Here is a 24,610-nt window from a genome sequence, read left to right as displayed (position 1 = left end):
TAGTGAAGACCACTGCTCTACTTCATACTTCATGAAGTACTTCATATACTTCATGACACTACTCTTGTGAGCATGGCTGTTGAAGTCTTTGAACCCAGAAGTGTGAACCGAGGTCATGCGGCTCAATATTCAGTTAGTAGTAGTTAATTAATTGTTGATTGTTTTTGTTCTTTGTATTCAGGAAGGATTGCGCATGCTGGTTTCACAGGATCTGGACTGCACCAGCAGTCTGTACATCCAGTTTTCATTTAAATTTATCGCAAAGGGTAAATGTGTGGAATTTTTTTTATAATTTTCATAATGGATTGTACTTATTTACTACTGAATTTGATTGAATGTGTTTATTGTTGTGCACTTAGGAATCCCAGAACGTTCTCACTCCATCTTGCTGCAATATTCAGTGAATGGAGGAATTATCTGGCTACTGCTGCATGAGCTCTACTTTTCTTCCTCCACTGACACTGTACTTCTGCATCTGCCTCTTCCTTCAAGTGCTCAGACTAATGCTACACGCTTCAGATTGTGGCAGCCTTACAATAATGGTAAGAACAGACCATACATGTTTATTAATTTGAACATTATAATTCTGTTTACAAATAATATTTGACAATGTTTACAAAAGTTTCAATGAGTGATGCAGGATACTCAAAACAATGAAGAGATAACCACATCCTTTGTACTGAAGAGTCTTATGGTTTATGATAATCCCATGGGTAGGCATTTGAGGAAGGATAAAATACTAAACTGTCTCATGGGGTGTTTTTACTGCCTAGACATTTTCTGTAGACAGTTCCAGCAACTTCCATACTAGGACTCCTGATAAGGAAAAATAACTAACAAGTACAATAGTGCTTCAGCATGTTTGCAGAGATGCATAAATAAAAAGAAAAAAAACAAAAGGGTTCTATTGGCTTGCTAGATATTTGACAAGAACAGTAAGGTTCTCTCTGGACTGCAAATAATACATATGCAAACACAAATGATAGTTTTTGAGTGATTTGTTCTTTGACCCCTAATTATAATAAAACTGCCCCATAATAGGTGTACTCTCCAGTGTGACATGTTGTCACACATGTTGGTACACCTCTGTACTGTCTAAGGTTTCTCAGGGTGTATTGGTACCATAAATATACAAATACACCCTGAGAAACCTTAGACAGTACGTACTTCTCAGTACGTAACCTGGTGTAGTTCCCTTTCGAGGGAACTCAACGCTGCGTCAGTGCTGGCGCTATGGGAATGCCTATACCCACGTTGCCACGCATCGGTCGATGACTGTGCCAGACTGGAACAGACCATCAAGGCCCTGCAGGACCTGGGACCCTGGAGAGGGGTCCAAATCCAGGTTATAGAACCTGATAAAGGTGTGTGGAGAGGACCAACCTGCTGCAGCACAAACATCTCCAAAGGGAACACCCCCTGGCCAAGGCACTGGATGAGGCAATACTCCTAGTGGAGTGAGCCCTGATGCCGAGAGGTGAGGCAAGACCGCGCACCTCATAGGCCTGAGCTAATTGCCACCACTACCAAGTGCGCCCGGCGCTGCTTGGAAACCGGATTACCCTTATTCCGGGCCCCCAAGACAGACAAAATGGGGCAGAGGAGTTACTCCATGAGCTAGAGCAGTGGACATAAGTCCTCAAGACCCTCAGTGGGCAAATGCAGCCTCTCCTGTCCCGCCGACTCATGGGGTGGTTGACAGTAGGCCAGCAGTATGACTGGACAGCCAGCCATCCTTGGCAGCTTAGGGACATATACTGCCCCGGGGTGCAGAAAAGCCTTGGGCATGCCAGGGGAAAAATTCTAGGCAGGCGGGGGGGCGATCCACATGGCCTGGAAATCCCCCACTCTCTTGAGAGAGGCCAAGGCTAGGATCAGAGCCAACTCTTCAGGGTCAGAAACTTCTCAGAGGCTGACAGGTCCTTCCACCCCCCCCCACTAACACACAACAACATGCACCAGTCACTTTGTGCAGCATTGGTCTGCTCATTTTTCACTTTATTTGCATATGCCTTGCACTGTTTTATTTAAATTCCATTGTTAATAGTATGCACCTTGGGACTGAGAGAAATACAATTTCAATTATCTATGTGTATGTACTGTACATGTGGAAGAGTTGACAATAAAGAAAACTTGAACTTGAACTTGAATTCCCACCACCTCTTGTGTTCCCTGATAATTCGGCGACGTGATCTGCTCTGCAGAGTTAGGAGCCAGGCAAATGTAACATGCGGTCTGGAATGGCTTCTTTAAGCCAGATTTCCATAAGGTACAATGCAGCAGAGTTAAAAATCCTTGTTTGTGCTGGTGAGAAGTAATAGTTTGTCTGTTTTTTTAGGAAGGGAGTGGAGGTTTGTCAGATAAATGCTAGGAAGTGCAATTCTGAAGCCAAGCTGTCAGAACGTAACCAAAGTGAGTGAGGTGTTAACTTTGGGATGGGATGCTCCCAGGTTGTGTAGGCCTTTTCAATAAGGGCTGGTGCAGCACTAGAGGTCTTGGATGGTAGAACACATTTTCATCTTATCTCACAATAGCTCAGTAGTTCAAAGTGGCTGGGGAGAACAAATAAGCAGAATATGGATTGACCCATGACGTTAACACCTCAGTAAAAAAAAAGTATGGTAAAGTAGCCATCATGAAGCTTAGAGTGGGTGACACTAACCTTTTTCTCAGGCCAATCTATTTTAAGCATAGCCACAATGTGTGTAACCACCACCAGGAGTTCCTTGAATGCCACAGAATTAGGTAGCAATTTGACCGTTGCTTGCTCCTCATCACCTACATCAATGTCCTCAGAGCCCAATGTAAATAACATTACATTCTTGTCCAGGTTGGGAGACAGAAAGCTCCCAAAGCTGAAGTGGAGATATTTGAGGCAGGAGAGAGGACAAGAGAAAGGGAATCACCCATCTTTTGTTCCGCCTCTGCTAACTCGACTTGTGAGCCCCATGACCTAATTCAATACTCTGCAAGGCAGAACCTATGGATATGAAAAGTTTTTAGACCTAAAATAAATAGTGACAATAACCTCTGCCATGCTTTTGGGCCAGGACCCCCACAACAATGTCCCGATTATTCACAATGACAAAGATGGAATGGAGCATTGTAGTCAGGTAGGCCTAGAGCTGGGGCTGTGCCAAAAGACTAAGACAGCAGAAAGATTTAATCATTTCTTTAGTCCATTCAGTATCAGTAGGCAGAGTTTTAAGGCAGCACTGTCTAAAAACCTATCAGGTATGTACTGGTGGCTGTAATTAGCAAGTCTCAGAGAGCACACCTTCCTTGGTCTTTGGAGGTTGAACATAAAGAATAACTCCCAAATTATCAGAGGGGATTAACAGTGTACGGTGTGCAACAAAGTTCTGTAAGAGACAGAGGTGGGTAGAGTAGCCAAAAATTGTACTCAAGTAAAAGTACTGTTACTTCAGAATAATATGACTCAAGTAAAAGTAAAAAGTAGACATCCAAATAATTACTTGAATAAGAGTAAAAAAGTACTTGGTGAAAAACCAATCAAGTACTGAGTAACTGTTGAGTATCGTCTGATTTATTTTTTAACACGACAGCAATCAGACAGACAAAAATACAAAATAATCTTTAGGCAAATTATGGCTCATCCAATCAATAAAATAAATTAAAATTAATTAATTACAGAATGGGGGGCACGATGGCTTAGTGGTTAGCACGTTCGCCTCACACCTCCAGGGTTCGGGGTTCGATTCCTGCCTCCGCCTTGTGTGTGTGGAGTTTGCATGTTCTCCCCGTGCCTAGGGGGTTTCCTCCGGGTACTCCGGTTTCCTCCCCCGGTCCAAAGACATGCATGGTAGGTTGATTGGCATCTCTGGAAAAATTGTCCGTAGTGTGTGAGTGCATGAGTGAATGAGAGTGTGTGTGCCCTGCGATGGGTTGGCACTCCGTCCAGGGTGTATCCTGCCTTGATGCCCGATGACGCCTGAGATAGGCACAGGCTCCCTGTGACCGCGAGGTAGTTCGGATAAGCGGTAGAAGATGAATGAATGAATGAATAATTACAAAATAGCTTAAATTAAAATAATTCAGGTAAATTCAAGTAGTTAATAAATAAAATAATAATAAATAAAAAATAAATATGCACAAGTAACACACATTTCCAAACCTTTATACTTTTTTACCAGGCAGAACTAGAACGAGGCGTGTGTGTGTGTCTCCAGTGACAGAACAACAGAAGGAAACACACACACATTTCATTTCTTTTGTGTTGTGATTGTTGCACATTTGATGCCTTGATGAAAGGGCAATAATAATGAAATACATCTCTACTCCTTTAATTAATTTCAGGAAGCCTCTAGTACTTTCCTTAGTTTCAGGTAAGCTAAAGCTTCTGGTTGCAAAGCTGTTTTTGTTTCTCAAAATATCTTCCTTCATGTTCATCAGAACAAAGAAATTTATACAGGTTTGTAAGAACATGAGAGTGAGTAAATGATGACAGAATTTTCATTTTGAGTGAACTATCCCTTTAAATATGTGTGTTTGGCGCTGCAAGAAACGACACGTCTGATGTCATCTGTTTGTCGGCCCTTGCGGCGCTGAGTAAAGTTGAGCACAGAAAAAAAACTCGAAACAGCTGAACTCGACAAAACTGCTCTGTTGCTAACTAACCCGTCCCGCCACTGAGATTGAGTATGGTAACGTGAAGAGACTGCACAACTACGTTTGATTGGTGAAACACAGTCATGTGGTAGAGCCTTAGCAGAAGTTTCTCTATCTATCAAAATAAAACATTAAAATTGATGCATAGAATACCAAAGAGGTAAAAAGAAAAGTAACGAGATCATTGTAGCCTAATGTAGCGGAGTAAGCGTACAGTTTCTTCTTCACAAATCTACTCAAGTAAAAGTAAAAAGTATAGTGATTTAAAACTACTCCTAGAAGTATAATTTTTTCAAAAACTTACTCAAGTAAATGTAACTCGTTTCTACCCACCTCTGGTAATAGAGTGTGTGATTAGATATAAACTAGATTTGTAAAGTTTGTCACAACAAACTTTGATGTTGGCTTGTCGGAGCAAGTATTCCCAAAGGCTGGTATGCTAGGGTGCCAATAATTTTGGTAGATATGAGTAGACATGAGCATGTGATGTCACCCATACCCTTGATCCAATTCACCTCATTGTACTGAGTGTTTTCATATATCACATGTCCATTTTGGGTTATTTTTTTTTTTTATTTTGGTGGCAGGGCTGCACGTGACGTCATCTGAATCCCCGTGAGGAAGCTTTTGAATGTTTTGATGTGTCAATGTTGTGGATAGTTTTTTGATTTGCATATTTTGTTGGCAGGGCTGCGGGAAAACCAAAAGGCCAGTTGGTACACCAATTCTGCCCAGAGTACCACTCTAAAGAAGCTGGCCAAGTTTGGTGTAGATAGCTCAAAAGCTTGCTGAGATATAAACCTCTAAAATTTATAATGGGGGTCTATGCCAAAAAAGGCCACTTTGAGAACCAGTACTGTGAGTACTGGAACTTGGATCATAAGAAACTTCAGACCAAGGTCTACAACATATATGATTTTGGTTCATGCGGCTCGAAAGCCCTTGAAGGAGTTACTTTTGATACATTTTTCTCTAACAACAATAAGTAAAACAGAATGTTGGCTTCTACAAGCCAACATAACTGTTTCTCAGGCTGTAAATCCAATCAATTTAAAATCATGGTCTATTTAGCAGCTAAATAATCTGTAGTGACTCGCGCTGTGAGGTGGAACACAGAGTTCAAAAGTGCAAAGTGCAAAGAAATGTGAAAAGTGGAGGCAGTGCATCTGAAGATTGGTGAGTCTATGCAGGGAGGTGTCATCAGTGATGGAGGAAAGATGTGCTGGAGCTGGATAAGTGCATTAACCGAGGGGCGATGGCTGGCTGGCATGCTCTAGAGGCATTGTTCAATTCAATTCAATTCAAGTTTATTTGTATAGCGCTTTTTACAATGGACATTGTCACAAAGCAGCTTTACAGAACATAAACATAGAACAAAAGATACACATAAGGAGAAGTATAAAGAATTAATATAAAAAAAATTCAAGATATATACAGTTCACAGTGTGTATGTATGTATGTATGTGTGTATGTGTATTTGTCCCCAATGAGCAAGTCTGAGGAGGCTCAGGCAACAGTGGCAAGGAAAAACTCCCTTAGATTGGTAAAGGAAAAAACCTTGAGAGGAACCAGACTCAAGGGGAACCCATCCTCATATGGGTGACACTAGATGGTGTGGTTACAAATATACAAGTATCACAGAGTCCAACTGGAGCTGGTAGATCTGTAGATGTCTCAGGGTTCTAACAGAGTCAGCCTTGTCTCAGTGGAGGTCCAAAAATTTCAACGCACGGAAGACGATCATAGCATGGGTGTCTCAGCATGGGTAGAAAAAGAGAAGAGAAGCGCAGTGCAGAGGGATTAACATATCTGCTGTTCATAAGAATGTGCAAGTCTAGTGTGATAGTGCACAATATTTATGGGATGTATTATGTGTACGCCTGACTAAAGAGATGAGTTTTTAATCTACATTTAAACTGTGAAAGTGTGTCTGAGCCCTATCAGGAACACTATCAGGAAGACTATTCCAAAGTTTGGGAGCTAAATAAGAGAACGCTCTTCCGCCTTTAGTAGACTTAGATATTCTGGGGACTACCAGGAGTCCTGAGTTTTGTGATCTCAGAGAGCGTGAAGGATTGTAACGTGTTAGAAGACTAGTTAGATACATGGGAGCTAAACCATTAAGAGCCTTGTACGTAAGTAGCAGCAGTTTGTAATCAATTCTAAACTTAACAGGTAGCCAGTGTAGAGATGATAAAATTTGGGTTATATGGTAATACTTTCTTGTCCTAGTGAGAACTCTGGCAGCTGCATTTTGGACTAACTGTAGCCTATTTATTAAAGATGCAGGACAACCACCTAGTAATGCATTACAATAGTCCAGTCAGTCCAGCCAGTCAATTGTGTCTTCAGTCCAGCGTGTCCGGGGAAACAAAAGGACAGAGAAAAGACTACCATTAGTTTTCCCAAAATTTATCAAAGCTTACCTGCCATAGTGCTAAACCAGCCTTCTCTAGCTCACCTACTTCGGGAGAGTGAAGAACCGCTTTTGGCCACCCCGCCTCACAGCCACACTCAGAGGCAATGCCCATGGTACGTGTCTCTTCAGAGCCACCAAATTCATTGGGTGAAGAGCACATAGTTTGCATGTGGCAGTGTTTGTGCTGCTATGACAAAGCATTCCACAAATTTGGTACCCTTACTGAAAAGTGATGAAATTAAAGGCATTTGAGGAGCTCTTTTCCAAAACACTATAAATCCATTTTAATAGTTTTTATGAAAATGCCTTTTTATACCTAGACCCACACATTTTGTTTATATTTAATTTATCATGTTAAAATGGTCTGTTGGCTCAGTCTGAACATGTTAAACAGTGATTGTTAAATGAAACAACAATTTTGTTGAATATAAATTCAAAGTTTATTTTTATTTTTTTCCAAAAATGCTATAAATCCATCCTTTATTTTAAAAATGTTTTTTTTTTATTATTATTATAAAAAGAGACATAAACCAACAAGAGAACATGGAACATATGACATCAGGGAAATAAATAACTTCCAAATGAAATAAATAGTAACATAAAATAAATAGTAAAAAATAAATATTTTCAATTTCAGGTTTCAATATTGTCCATCACATAAAACAAATAATTTAAAAATAACACACATACAAACAACACTAATTAAATAAATATACAACAATGTTAACAATACATTCCAATCACTTAGTAACACATTTAAGCTATACTGTACAAAAAGTAACGATAGTAATGATAACAATATTCAACAGGCAACTTATTTAGTAATACTGTACATTCAAAGTCATTTTTTTTAGTAAAGTGTCAAACCTGTAACAAGTAGGACCAATTTGTCCACACAAATATTCAGTAATGATAACGATATTCAATAGGGAAGTCATTCAGTAATACATTGGAATTCAGTAAAGTGTCAAACCCGTAAACAGTAAACGCTATACGTAAAACAAATCGCATAGTGTGTGTGAGATGTGCTTGGAGTGTGTGAGAGGACAGAGAGAGAGTGAGAGAGATAGAAAGCATGAAAAAATAATTATTAAAAATATTCAATAAAGATAACGATATTCAACAGGCAAGTCATTCAGTAATACATTGGAATTCAGTAAAGTGTCAAACCCGTAAACAGTAGGACCATTCTCACATATAATATATATATCTCATATAAACGCTATACGTAAAACAAATCGCATAGTGTGTGTGAGATGTGCTTTGAGTGTGTGAGAGGACAGAGAGACAGAGAGAGAGAGAGTGAGAGAGAGAGAGAGAGAGAGAGAGAGGGAGTGTGAGTAATAGGGATGAGCGAGTACAGCATTATCTGTATCTGTATCCGTATGTTAACCATATGAATTATCTGTATCTGTATCCGTACTCGGAGTGGGTGGGGCTTAACCCGGAAGTAAGCGGGGCTTGTCTTGAAATGGGCGGAGCTTTAACCGGTAATAATTAATTTGTAATATTTATAACACTAGCTTACTACCTTTATGTTTTTATGAAATACAGCAAAAATGTGACAGACACTCAGTGTCTGGTTACTGGTTAGAGACAGCTGAAGGTTTAAAAAAGAAAAAAATCGACATGCAGAGATGCAATGCGAGTCGCATTCTACCAAGCAAGCACCACGTCTGAACGAACCCACGTTTACCAGAACTCTACTGGTTAGTAAGTACATGTTATTAATGTTACAACCCAATGTAAAAAGCTGAAGAAACCCTAAACATTAACGGAAAAGACCCGCGAACCCGAGTGACTGAGGGAGAGACAGAGAGCTGTTCTGTGAGTGAGCAGAGCAAGACACAGCAACACAATACATCTGTATGTGTGTAGGGGAGGGGCGCTGTGACTAGCCTATCACAGAACGCTGACACAATCAGCTACCCAATGATGATTTTCATTCAATCCGAGCACAGATATTGACTCGTATTACTCGTATAATACTCGTACTCGGCAGAAGTGCTTTATCCGTACCAGATACTCGTTTCAGCCGAGTATCCGGCTCATCTCTAGTGAGTAAGCATGGATCACTCTGCATCTTCATCACTCTGGCCTGCATTGTCAGTCACCTGACACCGTGCATCATAAAAAGCCCTCACGACATCAGAAACACCTTTTGTTTCCTTTATATCTGCATGCATTTGATATGTCATAGATTAAAGCAAAGAAAGTGTGACAATATTTACATCTACATTTTACATTTCTGGCATTTAGCAGACACCCTTATCCGGAGTGACTTACATTTTGTTTCAATTTATACAACTGAGCCATTGATGGTTAAGGGCCTTGCTCAGGGGCCCAGCAGTGGCAGCTTGGTGGACCTGGGATTCAAACTCAGTTGTCCAACACCATAACCTGGCCACCATCAGCTATTTAGGATAAAGAATGTATTTAGCAAGTCTCCTATAAAGTTATCATGATGAAAATGGTAGGTGCAGAGAGGTCTGCTTCAGTCCGGCTCAAATTGGCCACTGAGATTACTTATGTTCATATGTCTGTTTCTCAGACCCAAAAAGTCTGACTGAGCTCAATTTGCTAAAAATAATTTTTAATTATTATTGTATAAGATGGCCACATTCAGCCAATCAGCATTGAAGAACCATTTTAAACAACTATTATTGAGACTTAATCACAAAGCTTTATGTTTGTGTATATCCAGGATATTTAATTGGTGTCCCACAGGCCGGATCCGGCCCGCAAGGTAATTTGTTCTGGCCCTTCAGGCAGCTTAGTGTGAAAAAGACCTCTCTATAATATATATATATATATATATATATATATATATATATATATATATATAAACACGCACATACAGGTGTGAAAAAGTGTTTGCCCCTTCCTGATTTTGTATTTTTTTGCACATTTGTCACACTTTAATGTTTCAAATCAAACAAATTTAAATATTAGTCAAAAATTACACAACATGCAGTTTTAAATGAAGGTTTCTATTATTAAGGAGAAACAAAATCCAAACCTAAATGGCCTTGTGTGAAAAAGTGCTTGCCCCTAAATCAGGTTGGGCCACCCTTAGCAGTGTCGCATCATTACAAGCAGCAAGAACTGTAATCAAGCAGTTGCAATAACTTTTGTCAGCTGTATAAATGTATAAACTGATTTAATATCTTAAAAACACAAAACAGGAACACAGATGAAACCAGATGAGACACAAAATGCGACAAGAGACAAGGATTGCACAGTTAAATAAACAAGACAATTAACTCATCAGGAACAGGTGTGCAGAGGCGGGAGGAAAAGACAAGGGTGGGGCAGACACGTGACACAGAACATAAACAAAAGCACTGGATCCTGACACAATGTGTCTGTTACAGTGCTGTTGAGGAATTTTGGTCAACTTATCTTTGCAGAATTGTTGTAATTCAGCCACATTCGAGGGTTTTTGAGCATGGACCGCCTTTTTAAGGTCATGCCACAGCATCTCAATAGGATTCAGGTCAGGACTTTGACTAGGCCACTACAAAGTCTTTTTTTTTTTTTTTTACTTCCTGGTGTGTTTTGGATCATTGTCCTGCTGCAGAACCCAAGTTTGCTTTAGCTTGAGGTCACGAACAGATGGCTGCACATTGTCCTTCGGGATTTTTTTAGTAGACAGCAGAATTCATGGTCCCATTCATCACAGCAAGTCTTCCAGGTCCTGAAGCAACAAAACAGCCCCAGATGATTACACTACCACCACAATATTTTACTGCTGGTATGATGGTTCTTTTTCTGAAATGCAGTGTTACATTTATGTAACACCTTCCAAAAAAGTTAAACTTTGTCTCATCAGTCCACAGAGTATTTTCTCTGAGTAAAGAGTAAAGTCTTGGGGATCATCAAGATGCTTTCTGGCAAAACTGAGACAAGCCTTCATGTTCTTTTTGCTCAGCAGTGGATTTTGTCTTGGAATTCATTTTTGCCCAGTTTCTTTCTTATGGTGGAGTCATGAACACTTAACTGAAGCAAGTGAGGCCTGCAGTTCTTTGGATGTTTTTGTGGGGTCTTTTGTGACATCTTGGATGAGTTCATTTTGGTGGCAGATACCTTTTCACACAGGGCCATGTGGGTTTGGATTTTGTTTTCCCTTAATAATAAAATCATTAATTTAAAAACTGCATGTTGTGTTAACTTGTGTTATCTTTGACTAATATTTCAATTTGTTTGATGATTTGAAACACTGAAAGTGTGACGTGCAAAAAAATAAAAAAAGAAAAAAATCAGGCAAACACTTTCACACCACTTTATATATTTAAAGATCAACAGCTTAAAACAATAAATTTTTATTCATGAAATGGATGAACAACTTTTGGATGGATACAACTTTTATACTACTCCAATACACAGAAACTAATCTTACAAGTCCCACATTCATTCACACACATACACATGCACACCCAATTGTGGGTTTTGAACAGATGATGAGTGAAGTGAGTGAACTGAAATGAACATACAGAAATACATTGAAGTTTTTTGCATTGTTTCTCAGACCATGTCTGCAAGTCATTTGTCTGTCTGTCTGTCTGTCTGTGTGAATTGGCTGTCATTGTTGTCTATCTTGCAAGTAAAGTTGCATCCAAAGAGACAAGAAGACAATATAAAACATGAACTACTGTGTTTCCATTAAAAGCTCAGGAAGCTCCTCTGCTCCCTGTCTTTCTTTTCAAGTCAGGTGCCTGTCCCCATGGCTTGGGTAGGTACTCCCATTTCACTCACCCTCTCCTCAAACTTTGTTCTGGACTTGGAAGCATGCTCTGTGGTTTCTTCCGAGGCAAATAAGGAGTTTCACTGTGGGCAGTAGGCTCTGAAGAAATGCAAAAACAGCTGCCAATATTGGAAGAGACATTTGTGAGCTATCTGTCCTTCTCATAACCCTGGAACCTCAGGTGTATCAGGGACCAAGCAGGACTTGAAGCTCATATGTACTAGGCTTTCGTGGTAATTGCACATTATGGTGCTTCCCTGACATCCCACTCTTTTAGGGCCCCAAACAAGGTAGGGCTGCTAGAATGATACCTCTCTTAGATCATTTGGCAGCATGGCAACGTCTGCCAAATGTATCTCAATGGATTGTACATGGCATAAAAAAGAGTTATGGAATCCAAAAGTGTGTTGCTCACTTGTGTTCAGCAGTTTCTCTAGCAGAGAGAGTTTTGTCAATTTCAAAAAATGACAGACCTTTGAGAAATGATCAACAATAATGTATTATTATTATTAGGATATCTGTATTAGGATTAGGAAAGAGTAAGCCCTTGAGGACAGGGGAGTGAATCCTTAGACTGTCTCTATTCCTAACTGAACAGGTGCAACTATAGAGATGGGCAGAATAGGCCTTTCAACTGTTCCAGGGTCTTCCTGGAGAAAAACATGAGACAAGGCATCTGGTTTCTGGTTCTTAGAACCTAGATAGTGGGAGAGGGTAAGCTGAAATTTATAAAAAATAAAAAAATAAAAAACAGATCCCAATGAGTCTGGCATAGATTAAAGGCAGGGTGCATGATGTTTGAAAAATGCTTCAGAAAACTGAGTCGGGCCGACTAACAAAACAAACGTGTGGCCAATGAGCAGAAAGGGGTGTGTCTTCTCAATATGCGGTAGAGAGAGTGTTCAATGCGCGTGTCTGACATTAGCCAAAAGCGATTGAAAGATTGACATGGCGGATACCTGCCGTTACCTCTGCCTCGGGTTCTAGGTGTTGAACGTTGTCTTCCACGTGAAACAGCGCTAAACCTTTCACGGTACAACACACTGTACTACAAATACACATTTGACCTGTATTACCATAGTATTACTCATTGAGTTCATTTATTGATGAATTGTTGATTTATTTAAATCAACCCGGCCCCGGATAAGCGGTAGAAAATGGATGGATGGATGGATGGAGTTCATTTATTGATAAAAAAATATACCTTTGGCCAGGTTCCTCCATAATAGTTGCCTGGGTTACGTATATATGAGTGGGGCGGAGCTATCAAAACAGGGGTGACACCCATTTGGGTTATTTTGGTGATTTCAAATGTCAACATTGGCTTTCAAACATTGTGCACCCCGCCTTTAATGCATTTGGCCTGCTGGAGATATTGGAGGCTTCTATGGTCCATTTATACCGTGAAAGAATGTTGAGCTCCCTCCAGAGTGAGTTTCATAGCGATCACACACATATTAAACAACACATATTTGTTACAAGCACATTCATTTAGCATTATGATACATGGAAACAGTACATAACCTAATCAGGCAAAACATCTACAGACAGATATTTCTTCCTCCATGTCTTTCAAAATAATTTTAAATGCATCCAATGAAATCAGCTCCGTAAGTTTCAGCTCATAATGCAAACTGTATGGTTTTAACCAATCAGACATAATTTTGCTTAATTTAGAGTGACAGCTTCTGATCCACACTCACATTTACGGACTCTGATATTGGATTACAGACTCGTGTTTCCTTTTTGCCCTTCTTATAATTCCAGGTTCCAATCCGCTGTGAATTTGCTATCATGATTTTGAATCTTAAGGAACCTATTGTTCATTGCCAGAGTCATCACCTCCCTGCATTTGGGTCGTCACTTCTGTTTGTGGCCTTCTCTGCTGTGGAGAAGTTTCACCACTGTGGAAATGGCATCTCCAAATTATGTCTCTGTTTTGTTATTTGCTCTATGCTTCTGGTTTCTTGTATCATGTTTTGTATTTAGCTGCCCTAATTAAGTGTGTCAATTTTAATATATTTTATTATATATATTGCTTACCACGTATTTGGGTCTGATTTTTCCCCATCTAAGGCACCCCGCTCTGCTGACAATATTTGTGACACCGAAAATTACTGATCAACCCAGAGTGTTAATTCTTTGGCAATGGCTCCCTCTGGTGGTACAGAGGGGAAGTTACTGGTGGGGTTGTCACACAAAGCAGCTATTAATATATAGAAATCCCTATTCAAATCTAAAGCTGCAGTTGAAATGCCATGTAAGTGGTCATTTACAAGTAGCAATTATATAATTTAGTGTAATAATGTCATTCTGTCATAGTTCTTTTATGTTTTGTTTTTTTAGAGAACTTAAAAATCTTTACCACTCTACAAATGCAGTACCTGAGGAGTCAACAGAGGAGAGAAAAAAGCTCAAAATAACACGAGAAAACATAGAGAGAACTCAAACACAAAAGGGATCCTTTTCTGAATTACTCCAGACAATGGGATTATAGGCTAACATAACTTGGTAACTAAAGCTAGATCTTATATCTATTTTCTGCAATCAAAATTTCACATATTTGGAGATGTTTAACAATATTTGAGGTGATACATACCAAGATTGACATCAAAATATCCAGCCAGTCTACATCCATTCAAAAAAACTTAAATAATACTTTGCACTGTTATGGCCTCCTCTTCCTTAATCTTCCTTCTATATCCTTCCTTTCTAAATCCCTATTTACAAAAGCGACAAGCCTTACTATATGTAACTATAGAACCCACATATAGACTCTTTGAGACAATGTGAAACTCAAGAAAAAATCTCAGGATCTCCAGGATCTCATGTTTGGTGGAAAAAAGTGACAGAATGCCAACAGATTTAGAGGTTAAAATGCCAAATGGAATCTTGGTGCAAGATGACCATACAGGATTCTTTTGGCATAACAGGAATAGGTTAAGTGGTGTTATAATTTCTAGTATCTAGGCCTAGTATTGTAAATGTAAAACTCCAAACTAAGTTTTACTTTCTGTTTTATTGAAACTTTTTTTTTTAATAAAATAAAAAAATTGTTATTGTTTTGCACTACAAATTAAATTTTTTTCTTAAAAAACAACAACTAAAAGCCAATGTGTTTAAGCAAAAAATTAAATCTTTTTAAAATGTTTAATTAACATTTAATTTTTTAAATTAACATTTATGTTCACTTCACAGGCAAAAAGGAGGAGGTGTGGGTCATTGATGATCTTATCATTGATGGCCACTCTTTGAACAGTTTTCCAGTTCTCTCAGAGAGTTTTGACATTGAGCCTCAGGATTCCAACTGGTTGTTCTACCCAGGGGGCAAAATTGACAGCTACTGTCTTTACCAGAAATTAGGACTGTAAGTATATTTGGAAAATGTGAACATTTTACAATTATGAAAACATTTTCAATTTTGTTTCTAGTCTGATAATAACTTTCACTCTTTGTACAGAGAATATGAATCATCCTTGGTATTTATGTCTAGTGAATTGGGAGAACATTCCATCACCACTAGAAATATTGATGTCAATGAGAACACTGTTCTTCAGTTTGAGGTATCATTCACAGGTTTTCACAAGAATTACAAGCTTAAAACATTTTTCAAATGGGTATTTTTAAAATATTATATTAATTAACTTTTATAACCACACAGGGTATTTTGTAGTCTCTAAGTATTTGATTATTATAAATTGTCATTATGTTCAACAGATAAATGTGGGCTGTACAGCAATAAGCTCTTCATTAAATTCTGTGCGTCTGGAGTTCTCCCACAACTTTGGGGCCACATGGCACCTTTTAGTTCCTTTGTGCACAGGTAGTCCAATACCCAACACTCTTTGCTCAAATGAGCTCCATCCAGCCAGCATATACTTCCCGGGAACACTTCAGGGCTGGAGGAGGGAAATGATTCATGTTGGTAAACTGCATCTATGTGGGTGAGGAAAACAAAATAAGAAAAAGAGCTTGTCCTATTTGTGTGCTACAACAGGGCCTAGAAAGTTCCACTCACTATCTTGCAGATCTATACAGTTTCGTTGGTACCAGGGATTCTATTTGGCTGGCATGACACCTCCAACCTGGGCCTTGGACAATGTTTATATTGGTCCTCCATGTCAAGATATGTGTAGCAGCCATGGGACATGTATGAAGGGCACTTACTGCAAGTGTGACAATGGTTATTCTGGCCCAAATTGCTCTGTTGCAGATGTGCCAAATCCAGACTTCCTGAAAGCAGACTTTGAAGGTATAGAGGAGTACACATTTGTACAAAATGTCATGCATTGTTCCAGTGAGACACTTTTAGTGTGATTGTTCTGATTGCTGGTAAACTGGTAAAGCATCATGTGTAGCATTATTGTTGAATTCCAAACATTTTTACTCATTTAATTTATACTGTTCTCTAATTATTTACTGAGACAGATATGTCTTTGAATAAAATTGCTGTGGTTAGGTAAAACTGTTCTTTAGAAAAGTATCACAGTGGGCAATACTGTATTGTGGTGTTTGAACATTTTCTTTTTTTATTGTCAAAGATGATACTTCAGAAGCCAGGAATTTCAAACTGGTTAGTGGCGGAAAGCCCTCTAGGAAATGTGGCATCATGGCTAGTGGAAACCACCTGTTTTTCAATGAGGATGGATTGCGCATGTTAGAAACCATAGACATGGATCTGTCTAATGCCAGGTAAGTAAGACCACTAAAAGAAAAAAGAAATAATTAAACTGAAGACTAAAGACTGAAGATTTGGACATGTAGGTACTTTGCAATCACAGTGGGTACACACTTATTAAACTATTTTTACAGCAACCATTAGTGTATAAGATGGGTATACATTTATCAAACGGACTTCACCAGACTTTGTTTGGTCTCACTGGATCCAACTGACAAAAAATATTTCTGCAAATTAGACAGTTTTCTCTCATTTGTTGATTTCCATGCATGAGTTCACTGAAAAGAGTAGGCAAACTTTTTTCTGACCACTGACCAGTGCCTGAGTGTTTGCGCCTAACATTGCTTATTGATTTGGATTTTTCATAAAAGCTGCCTTACCTGCATTTGCATCATCATTTCATTCTTGACAGTGTTATTTTTAAGTACTCACTCAACAGGTACTTTTTATTTCAATATGAAGTAGATACAAGCACTATTTATTAAATATTGTCTAAATTATTATTTCTTCTCACTATACTCACAGGATATACTGTCAGTTTTAATGGATCAGACAAGGTTCTAGGCTGTTTCAACTGTCTTTTACATAGGTTTGTACAGTTTTTTTTGCGTTTGGGCTGTGGAAAAGCTTCCCCTGACACACGTTCCCAGCCTGTGCTGCTGCAATTCTCAGTGAATGGAGGAATATCCTGGAACCTCCTACAGAAATTCTTCTACACTAATAGCAGCAATCAAGCTGAGCTTATTGCTCTAGAGATTCCACTGCAAGCCCGCACCACTGACACTCGCCTACGTTGGTGGCAGCCATATGAAAATGATTATGTCCACAGTCCCTGGGTCATTGATAAGGTATATTGATTCCAAACCTATAGAAAGCACTTGTCTACTACGTACTTTTAGACTTCAAAAAAATCTCATTACATAGCTCATGTTGAACAGAAAAAACAGCATATAAATTAAATACTTTAAAATAACATTAATGGAAGCACTATGAAAAAAAGCAACTGCAGTGAAAGTACCTAATATCATCTTATATTCTTGATTGTGTTGGTGTGTTAAGGTGGTGGTAGGTGGCAGTGCAAGTGGCTGGGGCCCTCTAGAGGATAACTTCTCCACCACAGATGAACGTTTGTGGCTTCTTCATCCAGGTGGCACACGTATGCCTGTGTGTGGCTCAGAAGGCAATGCCTTTGCTTTTATTGAAAAGTCTAACACTCGCTATGCTGTCACCACTGATATCAGTGTAGGTCAGGATGCCTTGATCCAATTTGATTTCTCTGCTTCCTGCTCGGTCACATCCTCCTGCTATTGTAAGCCCACCAGTCAGGATTTATATATTATTTATATTCTATTCTATCTGTTTACTAATTTGCATACATGCTTATTTTTTCACAGCAGTCGAATTGGAGTACTCAATTGATCTTGGACTTACTTGGAAACCTCTATTAAGAGACTGTTTACCCACAAATCCAGACTGCTCCTCCTATACACTTCAAAGAATATTGGTGTCAGACACCTACAACAAATGGGGCAGAGTTACCTTACCCATCCCAGCCTATGCCAGGTAAAGTTATATTGTACCGCACTGCATCCACAATTTGCATTTTATGGTGACTTTCAAGTACCTCCTGTACAAAAACCCAGTTTGTGTTCCTCAGGTCTCAAGCCACACGATTCAGATGGCATCAGCAAGCTCCATTTGATAAGCAGCAAACTTGGGCTTTGGACAATGTCTACATTGGAGATGGCTGTCCTGAAATGTGCTCTGGTCATGGTCACTGCAAGCAGAATTCCTGTGTGTGAGTAAATCCATTCAGATTAGGGCTTGTATTTAAATATTGCATATTTTATGTATTTTTCTTTTCCTCCTTGAAAACAAATTTGGTATGTAATATAGCCATCTATATGGCTGTTTTCCCTTTATAAAACACACCAGTAGATTGATTGGCTATGCTAAATTTTCCCCAGTTTTAAATATGTGTGCAAGGTGTTCTGCAATTATTATATTGTGTATCAAATCCTCATATCAAGCATGCCCTGACCAGGAGAAACAGTTATAAAAGGTGATATTATTAAATTGATTTACAGCATTAATTGACTGTAACAGTATTAAATTTAGTTACTTCAAGAGCAGCATACTGCATGTTTACATTTATTATCCCCCTTTTCCATTTTCTACCTAAATTAGTCTTGGTCCATTTCCAAAAGCCACTTTGGTCTACCTTATCATTCAACAATCAGGGAGTGTGATGGCTGTCATGTTTCCTCCAAAAAAAATAAGCAATTCAACTGTCAATTTTTGAACTGCTACTCATGCCATACCATGAGATGCCATAACATACTCAGAGGAAATCCTTATGCCTTATGTCTTCATCATGAATGAGCTTAAAGTTGACCAAAATTGGCTAGTGTTAATGGGGTAAAAGAGCATGCCACACCTCCCAATTGATGCTATGAGAATGCACCTTGCGAAAGTTGTGTCTGAAGCTTTGTGTAAAATCATGCCAAACTATTGGCTAAGGAGGTCATGTGATCAAATAGTACAGCTTCAACTTGTCTGTGCAAAGTGCTAGTGGACATCCAGAGTATGGCCAGCCACAAAGTGGCTTGTTCTTTTCTAATGCACAAAATCAGGTTAACTAATAAACTTGACTCTGTTTTATGGCTGATGTCATAAAACAGGGGAATCATAATATGCAGGAAAGCCTTCCACTAGTGGAAAGCCAGAGACCAAAGAACACGTATGTGACTTTCAGTATCCAGAGTTGAAATGCCCTTTGTCTGTAATAGTCACAAAGGACTTGCTTTGGCTGCTGTTACCATGAGCTGAGCACCCTCAGGGTGGCAGAGATGCATTGGCCTAGCCAGATGTCAATTACAGAAGAATTGGTATAATCATCATTGAATCAAGTGGGAGGCAGGTGTACCCACTTCATGGCTGAATCCAAAAGTAACCCCCAGAAGGTGGTTTTCTGTGTGCACACTTCCCTGGTTTTGATGCTGAGGCCTAGGGTACGGTGGTAGAGAAGTGCAAAACAAATTAACAAATCCGAAAACACATTCAACAAATCCGAAAACACAACGACAATTCAGACAACCCGGAAGAGGTTGGTATAGTTTGTGATTGGACAAGACACCTGTCACTCTAGGTATACATGAAGTTCAACAGTCTGCCGCAGGGAAAAGATGGAATGGATGGATAGAATGGATTACTGTAGATTAATTCTGTTATTTTCTTATATTTAAACAGAGAACTTTACACATTACACATAAGATTCCATACCTGTATATCTTGAGTGACAGGTGTCTTGTCCAATGATCAGTAAGTTTCCATTCAAAAATGATACCTACCATTTCCGGGTTGTCTGACTTGTTGTGTTTTCAGATTTGTTAATGTGTTTTTGGATTTGTTAATTTGTTTTTGGATTTGTTAATTTGTTTTTGGATTTGTTAATTTGTTTTCGGAAAAAACTCGAAACCAGTACAAATGTGACCCTGGGGAATCTTCTGCACTTTAAAGATAGGCATCCTTCAGGATTAATCTCAGAAACCTGACATGGGGTCTCATTTATAAAACTGTGCGTAGGATCCCTACTAAAAGTTTACGTGCGCCCAAAAGCCAAAAATGACGTACGCCAAAAAATATTTCGATTTATAAAACCGTGCATACGCACACCTGTAAGCAATGTTCCCGCAGATGTGCGTACGTGAACCAGCCTCATATCCCGCCCTGTACACGCCCATTTTTACACGCCCATTACACGCTCCACAACTGCAAGGGCACGAGAGTGTCAAGATAAAGGAATCATGTGTTGAACCAGGCCAGCGTGCCACAATGTTTGTGAGGGTCATGCTGGAGTCACATATGATTTGCACATTAATAGAATGCACATGCTTTCTATTAACATAAGCAAATTCATTTTCAGATGGTGCCCGTATAGCAACATGTCTGCAGTCAATTGCGCCGATTATATTTGGGAAACCAGACATTGCTGCAAATTGCATTTTAATTTCTGCCTGTTCTCGCACATTGTAGGGAAACCTGATGTATTGACTACCCAGTATACCATTCAAAACGACAGATCAGGGATGGCTGTGATATACCAGACCTATAGGGTGAGATGATAGATTCCAATAGAATTATTTCATATACAAAAACGATCTTAGAGACAAATTTGAGGATTACTTACAGTTTTTTTATATAAATAATTTACCTGTCTGCCACTTCCCACTGGAAACAGCCAGTTGCCAAGAACCCCAGAGTGGTGAGGACTTGTATTTGGACTGGGATGGCATGGTTCCGGCGTGTTGCCCTCTCTAATACAGGACCCAATTCAGCACATAGATCCAAGAGCACAGCTCTAGGGAATCTAAATCGGCTTATTAGCCAGTCATCATCATGGTCCCTGAAAACTCGTTCTCTCCTTATTCTGCCATTGGCGTAATCCTCCAACAGTGCCAGCAGTGCCATCATGAAGCATTACATACCCGGGTCACCGGAGGATTTATATGTTTCTAGCAAATAAACGGATCGTCAACACCTTGACAAAATCACAGAATTAATTTGTGGGTGAAAATTTAATACGGAAATGTTATAGTGAACACATGCTTCTTCATGTGGGTTTTGTAATGAACACCGTAATAGTTAGGACCGATGATGAGTAGCGATTGTGCTTCATGACTGTATTTGCAGACTTTGACATTTTATGATATATGTACATTAAGGAAAATATTTCGTTTTTACACTGTGTTCTGCAGTTCTCTAATAAAAGGGTACTTCATGCTATTCTGTATCACATGTAGTCACGCCATCTCCTCCTGCGCTCCCGTTGTGGACAATGTGGCTGTAAGGCTGTGCTGATTATTATTATTATTATTATTATTATTATTATTATATTTTTTAAATACATTTTGAATTACGTTTGGATTTTACTAGATCTATATAGCCTAAAACAATCAGCACAAATAACACTGTTGGATTTAATCTTCATGATAATGTGGATATAACGTATGAAATGGAGTGAAAATTAAATGTCATTAATTCTTATAATCGTTCTTCCCACATTTATTTTCTACAATCTAACTTCAGTTCACGACCTCACCATCTGTGTCGCTAATTCCCTTTGTCTCCAGAATGTGCGTACGCACAGCTCAAAGTTTGCTTAAAGGTGCACACATTCTCCCGTCAAGTTTGTTTTTTGTAGATCACAACCTTTGTGTGGGAACTGGCGTACATACGTTTTCAGCCCCGTTTTGTGCGTATGCACGCTTTATAAATGAGACTTTATAAATGAGATGTCCTCGAGGGTTAACATTTTGAGCTTGTATGCTTGTTTCCATGCAGTTTCCTTGCACATAGCCATTGGTATAGTGAACCTTTTGGAATTTCATGGTTTTCTGAATAAATGTCATAAAATGTGATCTGAGCTTCATCTAAGTCAAGGGAATTGACAAACAATGTGTGTAAAAATAATTACACAAAAAAAATTCTGATCTTTCATGTCTTTATTGAGCACACTCATTCAACATGGCAGTGGAAAAAGTAAGTGATCCCTTAGAATTAATAACTGGTTGACCCCACCTTGGCAGCAATAACCTCAACCAGGCCCTTCCTGTAGCTGTGGATCAGACCTGCACATCACATTATCCTCAAAAATTGTCTGATTTACTTGGGAATTAATTTTCCCCCTCAATGATTGCAAGCTGTCCAGGCCCTGATGCAGCAAAGTAGGCCCAACTCATGAGGATTCCTCCACCATACTTTACAGTTGGGATGAAGTTTTCATGATGATATGCTGTGCCCTTTCTACACCAGATGTAGCACTGTGTGTTTTTTCCATATAGTTCAATCTTAGTTTCATCAGTCCACAAAACATTTTGCCAATACCACTGTGGAGTGTCAATGTGCTTTTTTGCAAACTTCAGGCATGCAGCAATGTTTAAGTAAGCAGTAGCTTCCTTCCTGCTATGGATACCCTGCTTGTTCAGTGTATTAAGTATCGTAGGCTCATGAACAGAGATGTTAGCAAGTTCCAATGATGCCTTTAAATCTTTGGCTGTCATTCAGGGATGTTTCTTTACCTCATTGATGAGTCTTTATTGTGATCTTGGTGTCATGACTGGGCACCCACTTCTTGTAGAGTAGCAACAGTCCCAAAGCATCTCCATTTGTAGATTGTTTGCCTAACTGTAGACTGGTGAATTTCTTAAGTCTTTGAAATAACTTTGTAACCCTTACCAGCTTTATGTAAAGCAACAATTCTTGATCGTAGGCCCTCCAAAAGATCTTATTGGCAAGGCATGGCTCAGATAAGCTTGTTTTTCTTGTGCAGAGCAAACTCCAAAGGTTTGAGGGGTTTTTATCAGTCAAAGTAGCTGTAGTCCACACCTCCAAATGTATTATCTTAATGAGACTCCAGGTGTGCTAAAACCTGACTCCAATGAGCTTTTTTGAGGTTATTTGAACTTAAGGGTTTGCATACTTTTTCCAAAATTCTCTATGAGGTTTTTGGGTTGTTCTCAATAAAGACAAGAAAGATCAGAATTTTTTGTGTAATTATTTTTAGATACATTATGTTTATCAATACCCTATACTATAAAATATAAAATACCATAAAATACCATAAAATTCCAAAAGGTTCACATACTTTTTTGCCACTGTAGCTCCATGCAGGCCAACATGGGCCAACAGGTATTTCATAGTAGCGCAGGCTTTTGCCATGTGGTTAATAAAGGGGAGAGATAGCAAGCATTTCTTCAACCCTAGGCATTGTTGCATACCTAGGGTTCAGCTAGACTGACAATGGCTGAGTAGTGACTGAGGAGAACAAAATGGCAGAATAAGGATTTTTCCATGACTTCTACTGTACATCTCAATGTGGGGGTCTGGAAAAAAGCGGAAATGCCTGCATGGAGGTGGAACATGGCAGGATGTTGGGTAGTGGTCATCAAGCTTAGAGCAGACAACACTAATCTTTTCATCTGTCCAAATAATGTAAGCTTAGCAACTCAAATGTAATCACCTCCATGAGCTCACAGAATGTGATGGCAATTCGACTGCTGTTTGCTTCTCATAGCCCACATTAAGCTCCTCAGATTCAGATGCAGTCAATAATAATTCCTTGTTTGGGTAAGCAGAAATTGCAACGGAAGGTTCCGGAGCTGAAATAAAGGCATTAGCGTCAGTAAAGAAGATGAAAGAATCGACTCATTCATTTCTTATTCCATTGCTGATAACTCAACCTGTGACTTCCATGAGTGAAGCCTTCATGTTGCTGTGACAGACACAGGAATTCATGCAGTGCAGGCACTTGGAATGCAGCCAAGCAAGAGCAGAGCTTGAGAGGAGGAAGCTCTCAAAAAATCCCTCGAGAGCTGACTGCTTACCATGATAAGGAAGAAAAGATCATAGTCTTCATTTACCCTAGTCTCAGAAAATGACAAGCAATTGACAGAGAGCTCTTCCCGAACACAAAAAAAGCTGTAATAATGTGTTTAAATGCAGTTATATTATCTTGCTGGCCTCTTCACTTCATCACATTATCTACTTACCCAATAGCTTAGCATGATTTCACATAGAATTTCAGACACCACTTTCACAAGGAATTTGTCAGTCATGAGCCATACAGCCCCAAGTTCCTTCAACAGGGAACTTATCAATTCTTTAGTTGTTGTAAATTGTATCTAGACAAAATAGTGCATTTTGTATTTACAATATTATGTATTAATGTTTTTTCTTTCTTTCTCTTAGTTGTGACCCAGAATGGGATGGTGAGTATTGTGATGAAGCGATAGTGCCCCTCCTGTCCCAGGTAAAGGACAGCTTTAGTCGTTCACCCTTCCCCAATCATTGGCGTCTATTAACTGGTGGAAAACTAAGTACAGTGTGTGGAGCTGTAGCATCAGGTAGAGCACTGCACTTTAGTGGGGTAAGAAAAACATTTTATTATTGTTTGGTTTCCTTGATTTTCAAGCAATTTAACTGGTTTGTTTATTTTGAATTTCTAGTGTTCTTATATAATTTACATACAATTAATAAATATGATTGCTAATGCAATAAAATTACATATTAATTGTAAAGTATTTACAAACTCCATGTAACTCACCTGTTAGTCTGAAAAGAATAATCTTAGATGTAAATT

The 24,610-nt window shown here is 39.0% G+C and overlaps 1 protein-coding gene across 1 annotated transcript in view; it reads left to right on the top strand.

Moving 5' to 3' along the window:
• reln (reelin) overlaps positions 1 to 24,610 on the top strand; it is a 395,099-nt gene that overhangs the window by 295,623 nt on the left and 74,866 nt on the right. The window contains exons 37-48 of the mRNA XM_060877712.1: positions 182 to 266; positions 360 to 542; positions 14,991 to 15,159; positions 15,253 to 15,355; positions 15,510 to 15,736; positions 15,821 to 16,044; positions 16,334 to 16,484; positions 17,060 to 17,318; positions 17,530 to 17,779; positions 17,865 to 18,033; positions 18,128 to 18,268; positions 24,220 to 24,397. Coding sequence (XP_060733695.1) covers positions 182 to 266; positions 360 to 542; positions 14,991 to 15,159; positions 15,253 to 15,355; positions 15,510 to 15,736; positions 15,821 to 16,044; positions 16,334 to 16,484; positions 17,060 to 17,318; positions 17,530 to 17,779; positions 17,865 to 18,033; positions 18,128 to 18,268; positions 24,220 to 24,397 — 2,139 coding nt within the window. The remainder of the gene's footprint in view (positions 1 to 181; positions 267 to 359; positions 543 to 14,990; positions 15,160 to 15,252; positions 15,356 to 15,509; positions 15,737 to 15,820; positions 16,045 to 16,333; positions 16,485 to 17,059; positions 17,319 to 17,529; positions 17,780 to 17,864; positions 18,034 to 18,127; positions 18,269 to 24,219; positions 24,398 to 24,610) is intronic.

Source organism: Tachysurus vachellii, chromosome 9 (genome assembly GCF_030014155.1).
Source record: "Tachysurus vachellii isolate PV-2020 chromosome 9, HZAU_Pvac_v1, whole genome shotgun sequence".
NCBI lineage: Eukaryota > Metazoa > Chordata > Actinopteri > Siluriformes > Bagridae > Tachysurus > Tachysurus vachellii.
This window is presented reverse-complemented; position numbering and strand designations above follow the sequence as displayed.